The sequence below is a fragment of the Paecilomyces variotii genome (genome assembly GCF_004022145.1).
Source record: "Paecilomyces variotii strain CBS 101075 chromosome Unknown C8Q69scaffold_4, whole genome shotgun sequence".
NCBI classification, from domain to species: Eukaryota; Fungi; Ascomycota; class Eurotiomycetes; order Eurotiales; family Thermoascaceae; genus Paecilomyces; species Paecilomyces variotii.
Genome location: NW_021167143.1, coordinates 168,145 through 188,281, shown reverse-complemented (window position 1 = coordinate 188,281; position 20,137 = coordinate 168,145). Strand labels below are relative to the sequence as shown.

The 20,137-nt window shown below is 50.3% G+C and overlaps 5 protein-coding genes across 5 annotated transcripts; all 5 read left to right on the top strand.

The window, feature by feature from the left end:
- Positions 1-91: 91 nt before the first annotated feature.
- Positions 92-4,665, top strand: C8Q69DRAFT_226081 (hypothetical protein). The gene has a single exon (XM_028626339.1). The coding sequence runs from the start codon at positions 252-254 to the stop codon at positions 4,578-4,580; it is 4,329 nt and encodes a 1,442-aa protein (XP_028485601.1). The 5' UTR covers positions 92-251; the 3' UTR covers positions 4,581-4,665.
- Positions 4,666-5,838: 1,173 nt separating this feature from the next.
- Positions 5,839-7,780, top strand: C8Q69DRAFT_463277 (putative sugar 1,4-lactone oxidase). The gene has a single exon (XM_028630363.1). It carries the CDS (start codon positions 5,868-5,870, stop codon positions 7,599-7,601), a length of 1,734 nt encoding a protein of 577 aa, XP_028485600.1. The 5' UTR covers positions 5,839-5,867; the 3' UTR covers positions 7,602-7,780.
- Positions 7,781-13,393: 5,613 nt separating this feature from the next.
- On the top strand, positions 13,394-15,197 carry C8Q69DRAFT_224868 (putative C6 transcription factor). The gene is made up of 4 exons (XM_028626333.1): positions 13,394-13,824; positions 13,896-13,993; positions 14,062-15,046; positions 15,105-15,197. The coding sequence occupies exons 1-3, from the start codon at positions 13,621-13,623 to the stop codon at positions 14,777-14,779; spliced, it is 1,020 nt and encodes a 339-aa protein (XP_028485599.1). The 5' UTR covers positions 13,394-13,620; the 3' UTR covers positions 14,780-15,046; positions 15,105-15,197.
- Positions 15,198-16,483: 1,286 nt separating this feature from the next.
- C8Q69DRAFT_225149 (hypothetical protein) lies at positions 16,484-17,658 on the top strand. The gene is made up of 2 exons (XM_028626336.1): positions 16,484-17,329; positions 17,380-17,658. The coding sequence occupies exons 1-2, from the start codon at positions 16,840-16,842 to the stop codon at positions 17,565-17,567; spliced, it is 678 nt and encodes a 225-aa protein (XP_028485598.1). The 5' UTR covers positions 16,484-16,839; the 3' UTR covers positions 17,568-17,658.
- A 368-nt stretch (positions 17,659-18,026) lies between these two features.
- Positions 18,027-19,397, top strand: C8Q69DRAFT_443690 (hypothetical protein; the record flags this gene model as incomplete). Its single annotated transcript, XM_028628937.1, has 5 exons — positions 18,027-18,142; positions 18,299-18,424; positions 18,498-18,586; positions 18,658-18,891; positions 18,991-19,397. 5 exons carry the CDS (start codon positions 18,027-18,029, stop codon positions 19,395-19,397), a joined length of 972 nt encoding a protein of 323 aa, XP_028485597.1.
- Positions 19,398-20,137: the final 740 nt, after the last annotated feature.

The following is a 20,137-nucleotide window of genomic DNA, read 5'->3' as shown; positions in this document are numbered from 1 at the left end:
CCATTTCCCCCACGAAAGATTCCCCATTACTGCAGGACATATCGAGATTGAGCCTCTCAGTGGGCTCGTCTGCCATCAATCCGCCAGAGAGCCTGCGGCCATCATCCCAGACACCAGAACCAGACGCGACCTCCAGTCCAACCCCCAAACGCGACGAGGACACCCTCGACGCGACAGAGGATAAAGTGACCACGCCAAGATCGAGAGATCAGTCGGCAGCAGCGTCACCAGCACCAAATTCTGAGAGAACCATGTCCGGAAGAACAAGAAGGGGGACACTCTCCTGGCAGCAACGTCCTGGATCGAGAGATCTAAATCTAAGATCAGGGTTGTCTTCGCCCACTCGTGAAAGCAGCTTGAAGCTCGGCGCCGCCATTGGAGGAGAGGAGCCGGAGATGTCAAAGAGCCAGGCTGCGTCCTCACCGGTGTCAAAGGACCCCTCCTGGTTTCGTCAGACGGCGGACGGTGAGATGGGATCGCCAGCCCTACGAAAAAGCCCCGAAGACGCGACGTCAGATACAGCCTCGATCAGCGGCAATACAAGACTACCGGGATTGGGCCAGGAGGAGTCTACTACTACGGAGCCAGAGAAGGACATGGGAGAGGATAGATCGCGGTCGCCATCGAGAGCAAGCTCGACCTTTGGAACCAACAGCGTGGGCAATCGCTATTCCAGCGTTTCCTCAGTGTCCACCGCAGGAGGACTGGGTTCACCCTTCGCTTTATCGAACCCTCCGAAGCTGGAAGCGCGACAGGCGGAATCATCACCCCCAGAAAGTCCAGTTCTTCCCTTGTCGCCGTCCCAGCGACGTGGTTCCCCTGAGCGGCCCGTATCGCCGACTAAGGGGTTGGGTGGGTTCGTTCAAAGCGCCATGATGAGACGCTCGGACAGTGTTACGAAGCGATGGAGCGCCCAAGCCTCTCCGGGACTGAACAGGGGGAACTCCACCATGAGCACCCGGAGCGGCTTTGGATCTGCCTCTTTGGGCGACTCCAATTTGTCCACTACGGAGCCCAAATTCGTTCGTGAGAGCTCTCCGCTCTCAACATCGCGTCCGGGCTCGAGCCATAGTGAGGCAACAGTTGTCCACCAGATGAAGGGCACCGATCGACCCGGAACGTCGGAAGGCAGTAAAGGCGAGTCAACCGCCAACGAAGGCTTCGTTAAGCCATTCTTCCCGTCGCATTCCAGATCGTCCTCCAAGGTGGAGAGCCTTCCTTCTCTGTCTCCCAGGAGCCCTTCGCCTACAAAGTCCATAGACCCTAAGCGCTGGAGTCCCACTAAGGCATCGTGGCTAGAAAGTGCACTTAATCGACCAGAGACTCCCAAGCAGCCGAGGGCTTCTACGACGGCGCAACCCCCGGCTTGGTTAAAAGAACTCAACCAGAACCGGCGGTCGAGGGGTAGTGTGGACCTCGGAAGACCTAGCAGCAGTCTCAAAGATGTGACGCCGACCGGTCTTCAGCGCTCCCCTGCTCCAGGGAGCCACTACAAAAAACCAAGCATTAGCGGAATCTCAGAGACCCTCAATAACCCCGAAGGAAATAAGACTAAGGAACTAGAAGCCAAGCCAGCGGCGGATAAGGACACTGACGTACCGTCCCCCGGAAGCCAGGAGGAACCTCCAAAGGAATCCCCGCAAAAGCCGGAAGACAAAGACACCCAGGGAGAAGAAGCCTCGAAACCCCCAAAGGATGCCACTCCGCCGCCCAGGCCCTCTCCACCTGCGCTTTCGTCGAAGCCAGGTTCTTTGTCAGGTTCTTTGTCAGGTCCTTCAGGTCTGGAGGCCCTCTCACCTAAGCCCAAGCAACAATCACCGGCGATGGATTTCAGAGCCAATTTACGGCGACGAGAGCTCCCTTCTGACAAGCCGGCTCAGGAGGAGCCAGAATTCAAAAATGTTTTCGGGAAGTTACGAAAGGCGGAGACCAAGAATTATGTCCCTCCGGACGAGCTCAAGGATAATATCCTGAGGGGTAAAGCAGGTCTAAACAATACGGGGGGCTTCAAGAAGGCGCCCAGGGTCGATCCACTGAAGGAAAGTATCATCAAGCAGAAAGAAGCGATGAAAGCAAGCGGCGGGTCTTTGCGACGATCAGCCACTGGAGACAAGGAATTACCTGCGCCAGAACCGACTGTACCGGAAGCCATAGCGAGACGGAATAATTTATCCAGATCTGATAGCTCTCATAGCAATATTTCCAGCGGTCTATCTTCGCCTGCCTTCGACCGACGCGGGTCCACCCAATCCACCCAGTCCACCCAGTCCTGGCGAGAACGTCCGTCATCTGCGACCGAACAAAGCAACCATAGTCAAGAACTGAAGTCCCCGGGAGCTGCGTCGACAAGGGCGGTCTTAGATGCGACAAATGTAGAAACCGCTGAAGAAGGCAAGGATGCGAGCCCTCGAGCAGAGTCAGGTGCTGCGGAGGCGGATGTGAAGAAGAAGGACTCGAGTGAGGAGACAATCCAATCGGTTCGTGCTTTGCCATCGAGGAATGAAGCGGGAGCTGCCAAGGTGGCTGCTGCAACTCAAGGGCTTGCTACTAAAGGAACCCTCGCAGACCGAATAAACCCTGCCCTAGCCGGTTTCCTATCTCGAGGTCCACCAGGCGCGGGTGCAGAAAGATCGAGTGTGGCCTCTACAGAACCTGCTCCTACTTCGTCGTCGCAGCAGGGAGGATCGACTTCTTCGGCACCACTGACGCATATGACGAAAGGTCGTGCGAGAGGACCCAAGAGAAGGTTGCCTAAAACTTCTGAAGCCACCACTACTAGCGGTCCTACCAATGGTCCTCCTCCAGAAGAAGACAAGCCGGCGCCAACTAAGCGGGTGTCTGCGCTGGTGGAAGCAAAGAGACAGTCATTCACTTCTCGTCCCACCGATAAGGATGCTGGTTGGCCGCTCCCCAAGCCATTGGCGTCAAGGGATTCGTTCAAAGAGCGAGTGCCTGAGTCGCCGCCGCGGAAAGCAACTGATGAACGGCCGAAACCAGCGGTAGCGACCAAATCTCCCGAGTTGAGAAAGGCCTCGTTTCCAACAGCGGCATCTAACTTAACACAAGAACCAAAACAAGATGCTGTAGATCAGGATGGTGAACTGCTTCCTTCGAAGCGCTATGACGAGGCGGCAGAGGGGCGTTCCTCCCAGGTCTTTGTTGCCTCCACATCCCAAGAGAAACCCGAAGAGAAGCCTGAAGTGAAGCCTCAGGAGAAGCCTCAGGACAAACCTCAGGAGAAGCGTGAAGAAAAGGACGATCCCACGCATGGTCAACCGCCGGTACCCCCGCCGAAGTCTGTAGGACTGCCTTTTGTTTCCGCTATCACTCCTCAAAATGGCCAGTCGAAATCTCCTACGTATCCCACTCCGTCTCCCAAGCCGCTTGTCACCAGCTTTGAAAGCCGGCTTGAGCCATGGAAGAGCCGGGAGCAGAAGTCAGATGTTGGCCTTGGGATTGTAGGGGGTGATGTGAGCCCAAAGTCACCACAGAACAAGGCTTTGCCGTCCTTGCCTGTGCCGCCGAAGAAGGCCGCCTTGACCCTCGGGATATCCATCGACACCGATGTCGATCCCAACCGAAGACCATCCTTGACGTCGCCCATCCCGCGGACGACAGAATCTACGGAGACCATTCATCGTTTCTTCGAGACTTTCCCGAAACCCAGCGACAGGGTAGACATTGATCCGCAGACGGTTCTCAACTCACGAGAGCGTCCGAAGATCCGGACGCTGAGAAAGCAAATTTGGGAGATTACTGGTGATGGGAAGAAGCAGGACTTGCCTGTCAACCAGGAGTACATCCTGTACGAGGGTAGCATGTACTTGTGTGTCCACGTATTCGAGGCCTACGATGCAACTAAGTCTGAGGTCCATCTGTGGTGTGGAGATGACGTCGGAGAAGCGGCCATTGAAGATGCGCAGTTGTTCGCTCGCAAGGTCGCACGGGATCATAGTTGCAAGCTCGAGCTTATGCTGCAAGGCAAGGAGACTGCCAATTTCATCCAGGCTCTGGGAGGCATCATCATCACTCGCCGGGGATCGAGCTCGCGCTCGAGTTCGTCTGCGCTGTATATGCTCTGCGGACGGAGACACCTTGGCCAGATCGTCTTTGACGAAGTGGACTTCTCCCGCAAGAATCTGTGCTCGGGTTATCCGTTTGTCATCTCTGCACGATTTGGCAAGCTTTATCTGTGGAAGGGACAGGGAAGCGGTGCGGACGAGATCGGCGGCGCTCGATTGATCGGAATGGACCTTGGCCTTACGGGAGAGATTGAAGAGGTGGACGAGGGCAAGGAACCCAGCAGCTTCTTTGAGATCTTCCCTGACCACAAGGAAACGGCCTCGTACCTGACTGCAGACCACTGGAGCCTGAAACCGAAGTACGGACAATACTATTACCGGCTTTTGCGGGTGGACCACGAGCTGGGCCAGCGGACAGGCTTCTGGAGCCGCCGAAGCTCATCATCCCCGATCACTCGACCCAACGACGTTGTACAGGAGATTGAACCGTTCTGCCAGAAAGATATTACTCCCCAAGGCATCTACATCCTTGATGCCTTCTTCGAGCTTTATGTGTAAGTATCCTCTGATTCCTAATGAGTCATGTTCCACTGCTAACCGTTTCCTGTGCAGGATCGTGGGTGAACATGCGTCGTCCCGGTCAGCCGACTTCGCATCGGCGCTGTTCTTCGCGCACGAATACGGCATCATGGCGGTCTCTCTCGAAGACCGGCCGTTCATCCCGAGGAGCTACGTCGCGATCGGCGGGGTGCCGGAGCCCTGCAAAACGGTGTTTCGGAAATGGGATCGGCGTGACTGGAATAAGGCCGTCAAGGTGCTCCCACTGAACGCTGCCATCGAAGCCATTCGGTCGTGAGAGGTGTTGCGTCCTTCTGGGTAGATTGGATGGCGTTTCTCTGTGAAGGTCTCTTTTTTGGTCCTTTTGCATCCCTGGTTGTACATGGTCATGGGCAGCATTTCCCGGTGGGTGGTGTACAGTGACTTGTGAGGTCTCAGTCGAGCGGGTCATCGTGTTACATTGTTCGTGTATAAATTACTTTACTCGTTTTGGGGTCTCAGGAGGGCGGATGGGGATTGCATGGACGATGGGCGTTGTTTCTATCCGCTCCGGCTTACCTTGAAGCATCAGTGTTTGCTCGTTTTTCTCTGGGATTTTTTTCTGTATACTGTACTCGCTACCTCCATACATACAAACATACATACATACATCTATCTATCTACCTATCTCATCGAGCGGACTGGAATGTCGAGTAGAGTTTCGGTGGGGCATAGATCAGATAAGTCAATACAAGCGTTTAACTAATTAAGCATATCGTTTCCAATCCTGACTTTGTTAGTGCTGATCGGGTCATGGTCTCTTGTTATGGAAATAATAATGTCAGATCCAGGCAGACCAAATGGAGGATTCTCCCGTTTGGTCGACTGGCTTGAAGCCATCATGACATGTCACAATGGATTATCCGATGCTACAGTACAAACATAAGAATAAGCAGCGGTCTATCTCGATTCTATACATAACAGAACAGGTCTGTCTACAAAGACTCCAGCTAAATATTCTCCAGCTGCGTGTGAGGCCAGTGTTTCTCTCATGATGCGACCACGCGGACGCCGTTCCTGATTCTCCCGATTCGACTTGGCGGACTTTGTTTCGTCTTGCTGATGTCGCCATCGCCTTTGGCTCACTCTTTTTTCACTTGGATCTTCTTATCACCAGGACTCTGGGATTTCTCCATTAGCTGTGACTCCATCTTCAGCATATTTGGTCTTCTGTTGACAGCATGCTGTCTTGAACGCCCCTCCCCGCTCTCTTATCAGCTTTTTTTTTTCTTTCTTCCTGACATCGAGATGGACCCCACCATTGCCCGCGAGCTCTCGCGGCTCGACCCTACAGTGCCTTTTCGCGCTTCAACTGCGCATCTGCACCACACGTGGGCGCGCACCTTTTTCGCACGGCCTGAGCTCTACATTCGACCGCGCTCACTGCCGGAGATCGAGAAGATCGTCACTCTCGCGAGACGCTGTCGTCGTCGCATCGTTGTGGTCGGGAGCGGCCATTCGCCGTCTGATCTGACATGCACGTCATCCTGGCTCGTCAATCTCGATGACTTCAACAGCATCCTCAGCGTCGATGCAGACAAGAAGATCGTCACTGTTCAGGCAGGAATCCGGTTGCGAGACCTGGGCAGGGAACTCGAGGAGAAGTACGGGTTGACACTTTCGAATTTGGGCAGTATCGACAGCCAGTCGATTGCAGGCGTTATCGCGACGGGAACCCATGGCAGCTCGCTCAAACATGGCTTGTTGTCTGAGTGCATCCTGTCGTTGACGCTGATGCTGGCGAACGGCCAGACGGTGCGCTGCAGCGCGACCAGCAACCAGGAGCTCTTTCGAGCGGCGCTGGTCTCGTTGGGCGCGCTGGGCATCGTCGTCGAGGTGACCTTCCAGGCAGAACCTACGTTCAAGGTCAAATGGCAACAGACGTTGCGACCGCTGTCGCAGGTCTTGGATGAGTGGTCATCCGATCTCTGGACGTCGCACGAGTTTGTGCGTGTCTGGTGGATGCCGTATCTCAAGCAGGCGATCGTCTGGCGAGCAGACAAGACAGAGGAGCCGCTGCGTCCGCCTCCGCAGACGTTCTACGGACGGTGGTTGGGATACCAGATCTACCACAATCTGCTGGCGCTGTCGAACTATGTTCCCCAGATCCTGCCATGGATTGAGTGGTTTGTCTTTGGCATGCAATACGGATTTAAACCAGGCGCCAAGGTGACGGAGGCCGTGCAGACGGCCCGCGAGGGTCTGCTGATGGACTGCCTGTATTCTCAGTTTGTCAACGAGTGGGCTTTACCCTTGGAGAAGGGGCCTGAAGCGCTCACTCGTTTGTCTGCGTGGCTCAATGGCGACGAGGAGACAGCGCAGATCCCGTACAGTTCGAAAGGAGTGTATGTCCATTGCCCGATCGAAGTCCGCGTCGCGGATACCACGTTGACCGATTCTCCGCGGCCATATCTCGACCCTACCTGTCATTACGGCCCTACGCTTTACCTGAATGCTACGTTGTATCGTCCATACCTCCGCGACCCTCCCTGCACCCACCAGTACTACATGGCCTTTGAATGGCTCATGCGCTCCATGGGCGCAAAGCCGCACTGGGCGAAGAATTTCACGACTGACACTGGCCGTAAGGAACTACACGGCATGTACGGCGCTGACATGGATGCTTGGTTGGCGGTCCGAAAAGAGGTCGACGTTGACGGAATGTTTGTCGGGGAATGGCACCAGAGAAACCTTCTGCCTGACCCAGCTGCAGAGGCCGGCGCAGAGCCTACCAGTACTCTACCACTCCAAGAGCGCGAGAAGGCACGTCGGAAGTTTGGTGGTCGAGGTGCCGGGGATGGACTCGAGTGGATTGGTGAGCGACGCTGGGAGCTGGCCTCTGAGCGTCGTGTGCCCGGTACGGAGCAGGAGTCGACGACTTCGACCCCTAGTCCTCCCATGACCGCCACTAGTGAGGAGAGCTTCGATTTGTTCGCCCATGGTGAAGCTAGCCTGGTTCTCCCTCCTTCGCAATCATCATAGAAGAAGAAGAGCAGGGGGGGGTGGGAAACAAGGGGCCAAGAGTCAGTTCAAGCAATTTGTAAGGCGGCAACACAAGATGAAATTCATATAGCCACGAGTCCAATGGAAGATCCATGAAAAAAAAAACGCATACCCTGCATTATCTAGGTAGTACTACCCAATGAAAACACTTTTCTTCTCATTTCTCATTCTTGTAGTCTACTCCGTAGTATTCCCCTTCTTTTTTTTTCCCCCCGCTTCCCCTCGGAGTAAAATATCCAATAAGTCTTATCCAAATATACATCTCATTTCATAAGTTACTAACTCTAACTACATACCCTCACAAAGCACTATAGTAAATCCATTCCTCAGCTCACTCTGCATTTAATGCAATATGTAATCCTAATCTAACGTAAGGTACTTTTGTCACTCACCTATCATACTTAAAAGAAATATAAAAAAAAAACAAGAATAATAATAAAATAATTTTGCAAATGCACGTCAGCTCACGTTATACGTCACCTACATACATATACGTATACATATACATATACATTGTGTACAATACATGGTATGGTATATCGTACCGCCTCACCCTTGTGATGGGTCTGGAGTATGTTAACTAGCGAGTATATGATAGATAACTAGGGTTTGGAATGGCTGGGCAGTCTTGGCTTGGTCTATTCGACTCTGCCTGGCAATGGTTCACGAAAGATGAAGTTTTTGAGACTCGCTTCTCTGATGAAAGACTCAGGGAAGAACGCTGGTCGGAGAGAGCAATAGTAGGTAGTTAAGACTGACTGGCCTATTCACTGTTTTCGCCGTGTGTATTTGATCCTTAGGGGGAAGACACTATGATGGAAATAGCAATCTCCTTTTTTAGAATACAACAAACACGGCCGCGAAGAAAAATCCCGCCGAGTCAAAGGATCGTGGTTCTGATTGTTTGTAGGAATATAATATCTTTCCTCAACGAACAGCTTAAAGTCAGGGGTATCTAATCCACAAGAAGCACAGACTGCTAACTATATCAATATCAAACTCTATTCCTCTTTCTCTCCCGATGCCACTTTCGACCAGATCTCATATTTCCAGTTTTCTCTTTCCTACCCAGCTAAGAAATCGCCACTTGCCTGATCTTGGGCATATTCGATCCGTTCAACATTGGCAGGCATCCCCTCTAAGAGTATATATAGAAGGCACTGCGAAGATCGTTCAGCTTTTCAATAGAGTCCAAATCCTCAGCGATCTGTGGGATATCTTGGCGATAGATAGATACATTATCAAAGATCCCAGGTGCAGACGAGGTTTTGTATAACTGTCCTAGATATTGATTTTCCGATCTCTCCAAGACTAATTGCTAGTTAGTTAGCAGTTACCTGATTTTTTTCATCTCTATCATCTTCACCTAGTTAGCCTGCAGACGAGAAAAATTATTGACAGCTAGCTTCTTCCCTTGTGAAGAGGGTGAGAAATTTATGTATGTGCATAATGCTGATTATCCTCGAATATCCCCTAAATCGAACAGGAACATTCATACCATTGACCGGGAATCTCATGCTGCTTTTTGGCTTTAGTACTAACTAGAAATTGACGAATTATAATCTCCGTAGATAAAAATAGAAGAAAAATGCTTGCAATCTGCCTAGAAGGGAAGCAACGAAGCCTGTCGATCAATCAGTTATTATAGAATCATGAAAGTAAACAAAATCAAAAAACCAAACAGCAAGATCTCGAGCACTATAAACTGACACATCCTACATTCTGCATAAAGGAGGAGTTAATGTGAAATTAGGAAAGACAGATCCTTCCCCCCTATTTTAATCGAATTGGCCCGCACAGATGGGGTTTGAGAGCTCCCAGGGTATTTATTAGGTTATTCATCCTTTCGGAATTATAGAAAGAATGAGCACTCAGACTCGATAGCAGCAAAGGTATTTATTTCTATTAGAAGCTCCGGTTGATTACGCCCACGAGTAGTTTTGTTAGTTAGTTAGTTAGTTAGTTAGTTAGTTAGCTGTTCACGAAATGATTCAATACAGTGTCAAGGTTCAATATCATGTTTTGCTTGATCGTATCTAATCGCTAATTATCATCTTCGTCCTGCGTCATTGCCTATGTAGTCCTTCCTCCTAAAACCTAGCCACTTTTCCTTCGATAAAAGATCAAAGCTCAAGCGGTGGAGCTCGTTAACCAGGGCTTGTTGGTACTCAAAACGAAGGTCGTGAGAATCGCATCTTGCATGTACTCGCTCTTGTGAATTGTCGGTTTCACCTTTGTAAGTTCGAGAGGAAGGTATCTGCTCTAGAAGGTGCAGAGCTAAATATTCCTGAACTTCGTATCTATATGCAGCCAATTTTATGCGCCGATAAGGGACGAAGGGTCAAATTATTTGCCTTCTAGGGAATAGAAGAGATTAGTTGTAGTCTCGAATTTGGAGCTAGTCCTCGCGGAAGGTCATTGAAACGATTCAGGTAATCAGACCATATGCCGGTGATGAACTAGCTAGTGTGCATGCATCAAATATTTAATTCTGAGAAGATCGTGTTAGAAATATCGCAAGACAACGATAGCATAATTTAATAATACTATCTATGAAATCCTTCTGAAAGGTTCTTTTAATCGCGACTCTCAACGATATTGTAGAGTCGGGTTTATCCTCTGTTATCACTTTTTATTTTGCTTAAGTCCATGGGAAAGCTCTTCCCTTCCTAAGTCATCCTTTCAGGCAAAAAGGGTAATTGCAGTACCGCGTCAGCGTTTAACCAGAAGGGTGTTGAAGGAGGCTACCTAAGATGGACGGGCCCATACATCTGAGATGCAAGGGTACTACTTGCGGGAGCAGACGCCGATATCACTTCAGCTCATTTCTCAACAGAACTCGGTTGCGTCGTTCGCTAATAATGCTGCAATCACAGATATCACTCGCATGCCATCTGCATGCAGCATCGTCTAAGGGCGACAGGGGAGACAAGGATTAACCTATCTTACCAGTTGATACGGCCGAACACCATTCCATATCGAGCATTTTCTTTCAAGCCCCCCCGCAAAGAGTTGCAGCAGGAATTGCAGCGACTAGGGGTGTAAGACATGATCAAAATTACTCCCTGAAAGAGGAGAAATCCAAAGAGCCAGTGAATTTGCCCCCCTCTCCTTCGGCGTTTTCTACTGTTTGCTCCCCGGCGAAACCAAAATCCTTGTTGAGATGTGAATACCCTGTCGTAACGCTGATTCTATAGCCATGGCACATACAGGATGAAGACAGCGTCCTAGAAATGCCCAGCGAGGGGCCGCCACAAGCGATTAAGGGCCAATGTGTTCACTTTTTCTTCTTCTGCTGCTCCTCCTGCCGCTACCTTTTCCACTTCATCCTTTGTCGTCGTACAAGGACATTCTTCCTCTTCACGAGGCAAATGCTGTACGAAGATGCAGAGGTTTAGTAGGTGATTACCTCGAAAATCGAAATCTCCAGTCACTGATAGTATCGGTTATCATCGCATAATTACGGTTCAGGCACATCATTATCCTGCTCTGAGGACGGCTTCCTGCTATGATATTAATTATGAATAACCTTGATTTGAATCACTATACCTGATTAATTCCTAATCTCATAGGTGAAGGGACCTGGAGCTTCCCCTCGACGCATATATTGCATTGCGCGCGCTAGGATCATATGCCGATCCTTCGTCGCTTAGAGATTATCAGCAAGCATATGAGAACAGGCAGGCGGCTTATTCCGACAGGGATATAGAAGTCGACGTGGACCGGACGTGGACTGGATTCAGCTAGTTAGCCACAAGTCTGCTAAGCTCGAAGAGTAACATTGAGAGAAGGCCCCAGATCTATCACGAGAGATAAATCGAATGGTGTAGATCTCGGTGACGTTAATCTAACATCGATATGTTCTGAAGGCTGTGTCCCCAGGTCCTTCAGCAAAACTGTTTATCAAGGACTGAGACACACATCGTATAGACGGGTGAATACGGAAGAATCGTTGGTTGAAGTCATTTTCTTTTCAGCACCATTTCAAATATGAATCCCGTTCCACTGATACATCTCGTATTGGTACCACTGACCAGGATCAATAAAAGGCGCAGTAGAATGCTGGAGAAACACGGGACAACTCACTATCATCCAAAGTATATGGAGTGGCGCTTAACATGCCTAGACGCTCCCTAGTCGCAGAAAGGTAGCAAGTGAAGTAATTTTAGACTCAACGAAGAAATAGAAGCGGCTTCCTGGTTTCCTGATCTCTTTGGGACCTCGGCAATGTGAGACAAAAGCAAGTATTCTGTCTCCTTGTTTGCTTGGTATGTAGTCTTTTGTGGGCAGTATCATACCCCAGTCACTCTCCGGTCTCCTAATGCCTGTCACGGAGTCCAACCCTACAAACAAACGGGACTAACAAGTGTAAGGGCTGAAGTAGTTATTCTGCGTCATTTCTTCAGACGCGACGCTTAGCAGCTATGTGGTTAGCTGCGGGAATTGGATTTTCTCCTCAATGACCAGTGCCGGATTCGCCATAAGTAATGATTATCCACAGTGGCCGGAGAGACTGCCGTATCTGCCAGTCAGGGTGTCACAAAACAACTGGCAAACCGACATCAAACAGGAACCAGTAATATTACCGACCAACTTTGCATAACTATATGGCCACTGTATCATGTGATATCCACTACTTCACCTCAAGGCTAGTGATTATCACTGTCGACTGGGCATATATCCCACTTTGGCCCGGAACCCCTGTCCACGTCCTAGCCAGCTTGACGAGTAGCTAGTGGCTCAATGATGGTGGGACTATTGTGGCAAAGCAGTAGCAAGCCATCTGTATAGCCAATATAAATCGGGTCGGCACACGTAATATATCTCAAATTATTAGATATCAGTTCCCCGCCCCGAATGATCTTGCGATTAGAGGGACGACGAATCATATATTGTCTTAGTAGCGACAGGACCGGCTGCCAATATGTGAATACTGGCTTGCCTCTATGACTTCAAGGCTAGTACCAGCTTCGGTATTCATTCGTGGCTAAGGGACAGCACCGGAAGGATATTCGCTGGAGGTTGAACAACCAGTATAGATAGAGAAGGACAGGGGCTCAAAAAGGTGTCAGATCTAGCCGTCACGTTTGCAGTAGTTAATTTGTCCGGATGCCGGATGATGCACCCGTGAGGCTGCTTGGAGCAGTTGGTCAGGACTAGTATCTGCCCCCTGTATGTATCAACTGCGCTGATAGAACGCCCCGACAGGATCTCGAGTGGCGTGTCTTTTACACGCTACTTTGAGGCCATTAAAGAATTAGTCTTCCCCCATGCCTCTTCCCTCCAAGCACTAATGGGCTTGCAGTTTCATTCGCGGAGCGTCCCTGCTTCCACCAAACGACAGTGAGCATACGCATGTCATCAAAGAAATCAATAGATAGCAGCAGTGACATCGGCAAGATGACGGCGGCTGACTTCCAGCTAGCTGCCCAAGTTACCAGGTGCCATCCATCGAATTGTAAATTTTGAGGGCACCTCATTTCATTCAGCTCCCCGATCACCTCACGGGTCGGTCCGCTGGTTAGGCCCCCTCCTGTATGCATATCATATCCACAAATTCGCGCAAGCGTGTCAGAAGGCAAGAAGTATGTAGCGGGGCCACCAATTCCACAAAGAACAGCCGCTCGCGTACCTCTCGCAATAATCAGGCTGCTCTAACCCACCAAGATGGACCAGCGGGAAAAAGGGGGGCGAAGATGAAGCCGATCACTATGACTGACCTCGTAGTTGGCAAGGATACGGGGAGAACAAGCACCGGAGTTAGAAGACCTTCGCATGTGCGGGGACGTAAGTAAGCGACCCTGGATAACTCCGTCTTATATCTAGATGGGAAAGAATAATACCTGCTACCACCGCTGACGCGTGCGCCTTTGACGATTTCTCAGACCCTCATTTGTATGTCATATGCCGCTTGGTTTCTCCACATATTCCTCTATCTTGTCAAGGAAGACAGTATCGTTTGACTTCAATGTCTTCCCCAGCTCTATAACGCAACCAGATGTCCAGGCAGCCCAAGCTCTGTCCGAAGTCACAGATGCCAGGATTCCTAGGTGCTCTGCCGGAATTCAGCCCAACGACATCTATCCCGGGCTTCGAGACATTTCCAGGGACAGTAGAAGTGAAGGAGCATAATCGTATATTCCGGGTGAAGAGGAAACATGTCTTAAAGGCTTGTGACCGGTGCAGGGTCAAGAAGACCAAGGTCTGGTATTCTGAGTCGACGTTCACGAACTACTTTGAACGAGAGCATGAGCTAAGTGAACGTTATATCAGTGTGATGGCAACCAACCTTGCAATCGATGCTCAACATACAATCACCCTTGCCTCTTCCGGGAGAGAAAGGCAACTCAGACGAAAGTCTATTCCAGAGAGTGAGAACCCTCAGATCCAAGTTTAGCGAGTCACTCCGGCGTTGAGTTGTCGATTTATTATTAACAAGGTGCCGTTGCGCCCCTTCCAGTTTTGTCGAGATGCTCGAATCCCAGCATTCACTCGTTGTCAAAGCGCTCCAGAGGCTATACAAGCATTGTATAAACAATGAAGGGTTTCCAGGAGAGCCTCTTGTCGATGTTGCTGACGGACATCCCCTAACGCATGCAATTTTGGACCGCTTGGGACTCATCAAACAAGCGGAGGAAGGCACAGATGAACACAGCGAGAGTAATGAAGAGCCACTCCAGTGTCTACGACAGTTGTCCACCTCGACTGACTACACCGGCACGGTAGAGCCGTCCCCGGAGCCAGCAAGCCCACGCGAGTCCAGGGAATTCGGGCCGGAGATTTCGCCAACTGCAGGAGACGTCTGCAAATGGGATCTTCCATCAATGCGCACTGAGCAGCATAGCGTTTATCCTCGATGTGACTACATTGGTCAAGTCCAACATGCAACTACGACCGACAGACTCTATCAGCCGCCCATTGTCCTCAGCGACGCAAGCAGATGTCCCGATGTATATTATCAGACTGACATTTGCAATGCAAGCAGTAGGCCAAGCCACCTACATGCCGGCACAGTACCATGGCTAGGCCCCTATCAAGGAACGGTTCAGCCATCTATCGACACCCTCAGCCACTATCAACTTCCGCTGGGACAACAGCCCTACCTTGTCGATAACGTTGGGTTACCCTCCGGCTGGACATATCCAACTGAACACTGAAAGGCATTCTAATGGCAAACGGATACATCGTGCTTTCTCCCTTGTGCTCTCCCAGCCTCCTCCACGGCAAGTGCTGCTTCTGAGCAGGGAGAACAGGAAAGTCCAGGACGCTGGCATTGGTCTTGAACACAGTTGCCGCAAATAAACGACTTCTTATCTTGCCGTCTTCGCACTCTTTCCAGTTGAAATTTGCCTTTTCGATTTCTTAGTCGTCATTGCTCAATGTTTCTCCTGTATTTCCGGCAGAGTACATTGGAAACTCGTCGAATGAAACGGGCAATTAAGCCTATGCTCACTCTCAATCGTATCGAATCAGCGTACGTACTCAGGTAATCCAGGCTCTGTCAAACATTTACTCTCCGCCATAGGAGTCAACCAGCGAGGATGACAGCAACTCTCGGAAATTCGATGTCAACTTGTAATATCATCAGTTTCAATACGGAGATCAACGGCGTCACAACTACGGCTGGTGGGCATATAGGAAGCTGTCACCAAATATGATCCTTGTTGCTCCTTGCAGAGACAGATTCCCCTCCTGACACATTAACTCCTGAAAGGGGCAGCAGCATCCCTTAGCCAGATCACTCGCGCACAGGGGCTGGAAGACACTGCTTGGCTAGGTGTCCCTCTCAAAATATCATTGATGTATGCCTGTCGAGAAAACTGATTGAAATGGTGCTTGACCTGGGATCCGTCAGGATACCCTAAGGAGCAATCTCTAGTTTTTGTCGCAGCTCACAGTGGCCGCCATTGTTTTGTCGATATCTTGAGGGCTGCAACTACCTCGATTTAACTCAGGGTTAAGAGGCGGATAGCACCTCGTCTTCTTGGCTGACATTGATGCTCAAAAAAAGGAGCCAACTCACCCGATTCCTAGAGGTTTGCTTGAGTCCGGTGCGGTGGCCCATGGACACACGAGAACAGCTTCTGGTGAAGGCAGATCAGGGGAGCAAGGAAGGTGACCACCCATTAATACTCAGCTTAGGGGTCCGTCAGGCCGGTCTTTAGCGGGGTTTCCTTTTCCGATATAAGTTTGATGGCCCTCCCGAGTCCTTGTTGCCGAGATCATGCAGTGACATATCAGCGCCGGAAGTGAAACGGAAATCTCCACCGCTGACGCCAATGAATAGAATTAGGTACGTAGCGTGCTGCAACGTACATACAATCACCGACTTCAGCTTTCTCCGCAAGATGTGATTCTTTCCAGACGGATAGATAGAGGCGGGGTACATGAGCATTGAGTCCATGATCATGACTAGCTCCAGCAGTGTAGGTAAATTGCAGTGACCTCGTATCATACTTTCATGGACAGGTGGGACCTCGCGTGGGAGTCGCCATGAAACTATCCGGAAGCTCTTTTCCGCGACGCTCCGGTATGTTGTTCGTTGCCTATCTGGTACTGTACATCAAGCCGTAAGGGGCAGCACACGGGAATGACTCCCGCCACAACATTGTTGCTTCTTAGATGTAAAAAGAACGTGCTAGGGCAGTCTTTTAACATCCTTCGTCTTAAGAGTACTATATATCCGCTGCAATCATGCTGATCGCAGAGTGGGCCACACGGTGTCTTGGGATGATCAGCGGATACCCTTTTCTCTTGTGGAAGGTATGTTTACTTCATATTGGACCCATGAAGCCATTTTTGACATCCTTAGTTGGCATGGACATCTGCTCCGACGGAGGGCTGCCGCTAGGACTGTAAAAGATCATAGCTCTTGTTGATCTGACCCAGGTCTGTGGGTGCATGGAGATCGCACTGTTCCTTTGCCGCCAGCAGCCTCGGAGGCGCCGCATAATCTTGATTGATTAGCGCGCTTGCGGGGCTACGAGGACCATTTCAGCTGCTCCATGATTCTCCGCATCTATGGTAGTCAGAGCAAAAAGGAGAACGTGGTTAGCTGACGTCCGTGGTTGCTGTCAAGAACCAATGGCCTTGTGTTGAACAATAGACTACCAACTTCCAAGTCGAGTAGTTGTACAATTGGTTGTGGATACGGTCCAGCAGGCGGCCCAGACGGTATTCAATCCCATACCAACGGATTGAGACTGTCGTGGCTTGAATGGCCCGCCCTTGCGCAGCTATGCGCCAATCTTCCACAACACTTCGTGGCTCTGCTCTAATCAGAAACCTCTTTCGTGCTCTCCGGAATGACCATTGGCGGTTGCAGACGGATGAGAGATGTCTAGAACATGATCGGCTGCGGGTAGTAAGCGACTTGGTTTCCCGAAGCAGACGAAAAGTCGAGCAGGTCGAGCACTCCATGAACCGATCCCAGCATCAACCCCGCCCGACGCCTGCGGTTGTCTCTCAGGGAGATGAACATGATTTTGTCCGAAATCGCCACAATACTCTGGGACCCGACAGAGAACGATTCCGTCTGATTTGTATCCGCAAGATCGAAAGATATGGCACGGCGTTGGTTCGATGTCTAGAGATAACCCAGAACATCCCATTCCTGCAACGAGGGGGAAGGCTTGACGCCAGAGTCGTGAGAATACGAGTTGAACGAGCACTAGGACACCGTTCCAAGTCGCGCAGACAATGGACTCGTATGCTTCCATCCGATAAACGATAAAAAACATCTTTTGACGCGTCTCAGAACTGTATAAATCACGCAGATTGGTGGCCTGGGATTCTAGGACAGATGGGGGCTTCCTTCTTCCGGGTTGGGATAAGCGGCTAAGAACTGGCCCAGGAGGATTTTCTCCGGGAACAATGGTCGTAATAATAGTGAAAGCGTCATGGCACTTCTTGTCCGTAAGACGATCTCCTGCCAGTGCGTCGTGAGACAGTCCGTAGATGGCCGCCACGAAGCCCACTAGGATCCATCGTACTTCCCCGGTAACGATTCCGCTCGAGTCAGCGACAAAGTCCACCAATACCTGGCGAATGGCAATGCATACCTGCTATCTGCAGACAGCTCGTCAAAATCATTGTTGGGCGCTGTTCAAAGCCTCCGCTTGTCCACATGCTTGCGCTAGCATTGTTTAGTGCAAGGATGTCACTTCCGATCCCAATCAATGGCCATGGTGACATTGAACGGAACCCCCAAGAGCATGGAGCACCTCTCCGCAAACAGAAAGCTTCTCAAGGATGTAGACCAAACCGGTTCTTGTTGCGATGACGGCAGCTACGTGCCAGACGCGATGGTGAATCGCATAATATCATCGCATAGATTCTTTTTCTTCAAGAAAGATCAAGTATCTGATATGCAATCTTACTTCTCGACACCCTTGGGACATCCTAATGGCTGACCTCGCGGCGATCTTGCAAGAACTCGATATGGCACAATATCTTCCCAGTTTCATCCACAATGGATTTGAAAGCTGGGCTGATGTCCTCGACATAACGGAATATGACTTGTAAGACTTCATTGGTCCCCCCCCATAAGTCCGACAGCGCTCATCTGGCCTTCTTCACACACAGAGATGCCCTGGGCGTGAAACTCGGTCATCGAAGGGTGTGTATAAATCCTCAATTTTATGAAGCGTGTGACCTTGCTCTAATTGTCTATGCAGAGATTGCAACAAAGAGTCGCGAGAGAGCGCGGTCTTCCCCCAACCCCGCATGGCTTGTCTCGTTCTGGGACGGGCACCGAAGAGATGGCCGCCAGATCGAAGAGGAGATATCGATGGCATCCTAAGGTGCGTATCTCCGGCAAGTTTTGACGCGCAAATACACGCACAACTGCCCCCAATGTGCTGCTGATGCTATTAGCAAGTCTGACTCGAAGACTTACAATCTCATTCAGGCGGATCCAAATGCTCCTAAAAAGCCACTGACTGCGTATGCGCAATTTGCCAATGGTAAGGCTGGACCACTATTTATCAAACTCGTCTATCTCATGGCCAGCTCACTGATAATTGGCAAATCACAGAAAAGAGAAGAGAGTTACAACACCGTGGTCTCTCATTTGCCGACATGGCCATCGAAATCGGAAAACTCTGGAGGGAACTGCCGGAAAATGAAAAGAGAGACGCCCAGGCGCGTGCGATCAAGGCCAGAGACGACTACAAAGAAGCTCTTGCAGCATATAAGACAACGGAGGAGCATAGGCGTTATGAAATGTATCTCAAGGAATGGAAGGCGAGGAAATGCGCTAGAAAGACAAGTAAGTGCTCTCCAGTCAGCCAAAGACCCATAACCTGTGAGATTGGTCTCATTATCTCTTCGATGATGCATGTCAGCTCGTTCTAAAACCCGATATCAGGCGTCGCAGAAAGTGTCAATCTAAACGGATACAACACGACAGACCAGAGAGATGGGGATCTGGAATCAACATCTCCAAGCACTGACGCTCGATCCGCTCGCAACTATTCTGAAGATGGTACGACCGACATCTGGTTGGCGGCTAGCAACGATTATAATAATCCTGAAGCGAAATTTGTCCCACCGGCTCTGGGTTCCTTGTCCATGGTCCCCACTGTATCGGAAACGGTTTGGTGGGCGTCATCCCAGCCAGAGAATATCTGGGACTCTCACGGAGGGGTGCATGGAGGCATCAACGCTACAGCAGACAATATCGAGAGCCCGCGCGGTCGACAACTGTCTGCCCAGTATGGTTGGGTACCTAACGTTGGTACAGATGGACTGATGCAGAAAGCCGTCCAACATTAAGAGAGAAAGAATAATGGGCAGAACAGGCCTGCGACAGGGCGTACATCTTTTTCACCTAGTCGTTATAAAGGTTTTCTATCATGACCGACTGTCGTAAACTTGCGACAGACAGTCCCGGATTTTTTTGGACGGTTAAGGAACATGACGTGTACCGGAATAAAAGAGAGGTTACAGGGCTCGAGTAGTCCCAAGTGTATCCTAGAAGGGTTCTGCGACTACCTCACCACGTCATTCCTTCCCTTTGGAAACGCGAAATGAAGTCGATGGGTATTGAATAATGTTGGATGACTGTCGGGTAGTTGGCGACTTTTGACATGGGTTGGCAGTCTCGGTTTTTTTCTGCGTGTAATACCTTCATTTTGGGTTCCGAGAGGCCTTCTCGCTTGGATAGAACTTTGGTAATACTGCGCGTCTCATAGGTACACAAAAGCGGTTGAATATGGTAATATGAATCACACTTGCGCCATGAATAGAATGCCCTGCCTAATAGATCATCACCCTTAAAGGTCATCCTGCTAGCAATATTAGTAGACAGCGACCAGTGACAGATGTAACCAAGTGATGTATCTATCAAGAATAACGATGCTGGTGCTGAACCATTCCCCGGGTAACACTTAAACAAAGTTATACATGTTAGGGTCACATAGACGAATGGGGCTCCGGGCAGATGAATAGTTGTTCCTTGCACACCTACGCTCCCTCCTAATCTGCCTCATTTGAGTTTCTTCATCCAGCTGGCT

What these genes read in the sequence shown, in the direction of transcription:
- C8Q69DRAFT_225149 (XM_028626336.1), top strand. Translation starts at nt 16,840, where the DNA reads ATGGCCCGCCCTTGCGCAGCTATGCGCCAATCTTCCACAACACTTCGT. An exon ending in GTCGCGCAGACAATGGACTC is followed by an intron (nt 17,330 to 17,379) that starts GTATGCTTCCAT and finishes GACGCGTCTCAG; the next exon opens with AACTGTATAAATCACGCAGA.
- C8Q69DRAFT_463277 (XM_028630363.1), top strand. Translation starts at nt 5,868, where the DNA reads ATGGACCCCACCATTGCCCGCGAGCTCTCGCGGCTCGACCCTACAGTG.
- C8Q69DRAFT_224868 (XM_028626333.1), top strand. Translation starts at nt 13,621, where the DNA reads ATGTCCAGGCAGCCCAAGCTCTGTCCGAAGTCACAGATGCCAGGATTC. An exon ending in GCAGGGTCAAGAAGACCAAG is followed by an intron (nt 13,825 to 13,895) that starts GTCTGGTATTCT and finishes ACGTTATATCAG; the next exon opens with TGTGATGGCAACCAACCTTG. An exon ending in ACGAAAGTCTATTCCAGAGA is followed by an intron (nt 13,994 to 14,061) that starts GTGAGAACCCTC and finishes ATTATTAACAAG; the next exon opens with GTGCCGTTGCGCCCCTTCCA.
- C8Q69DRAFT_226081 (XM_028626339.1), top strand. Translation starts at nt 252, where the DNA reads ATGTCCGGAAGAACAAGAAGGGGGACACTCTCCTGGCAGCAACGTCCT.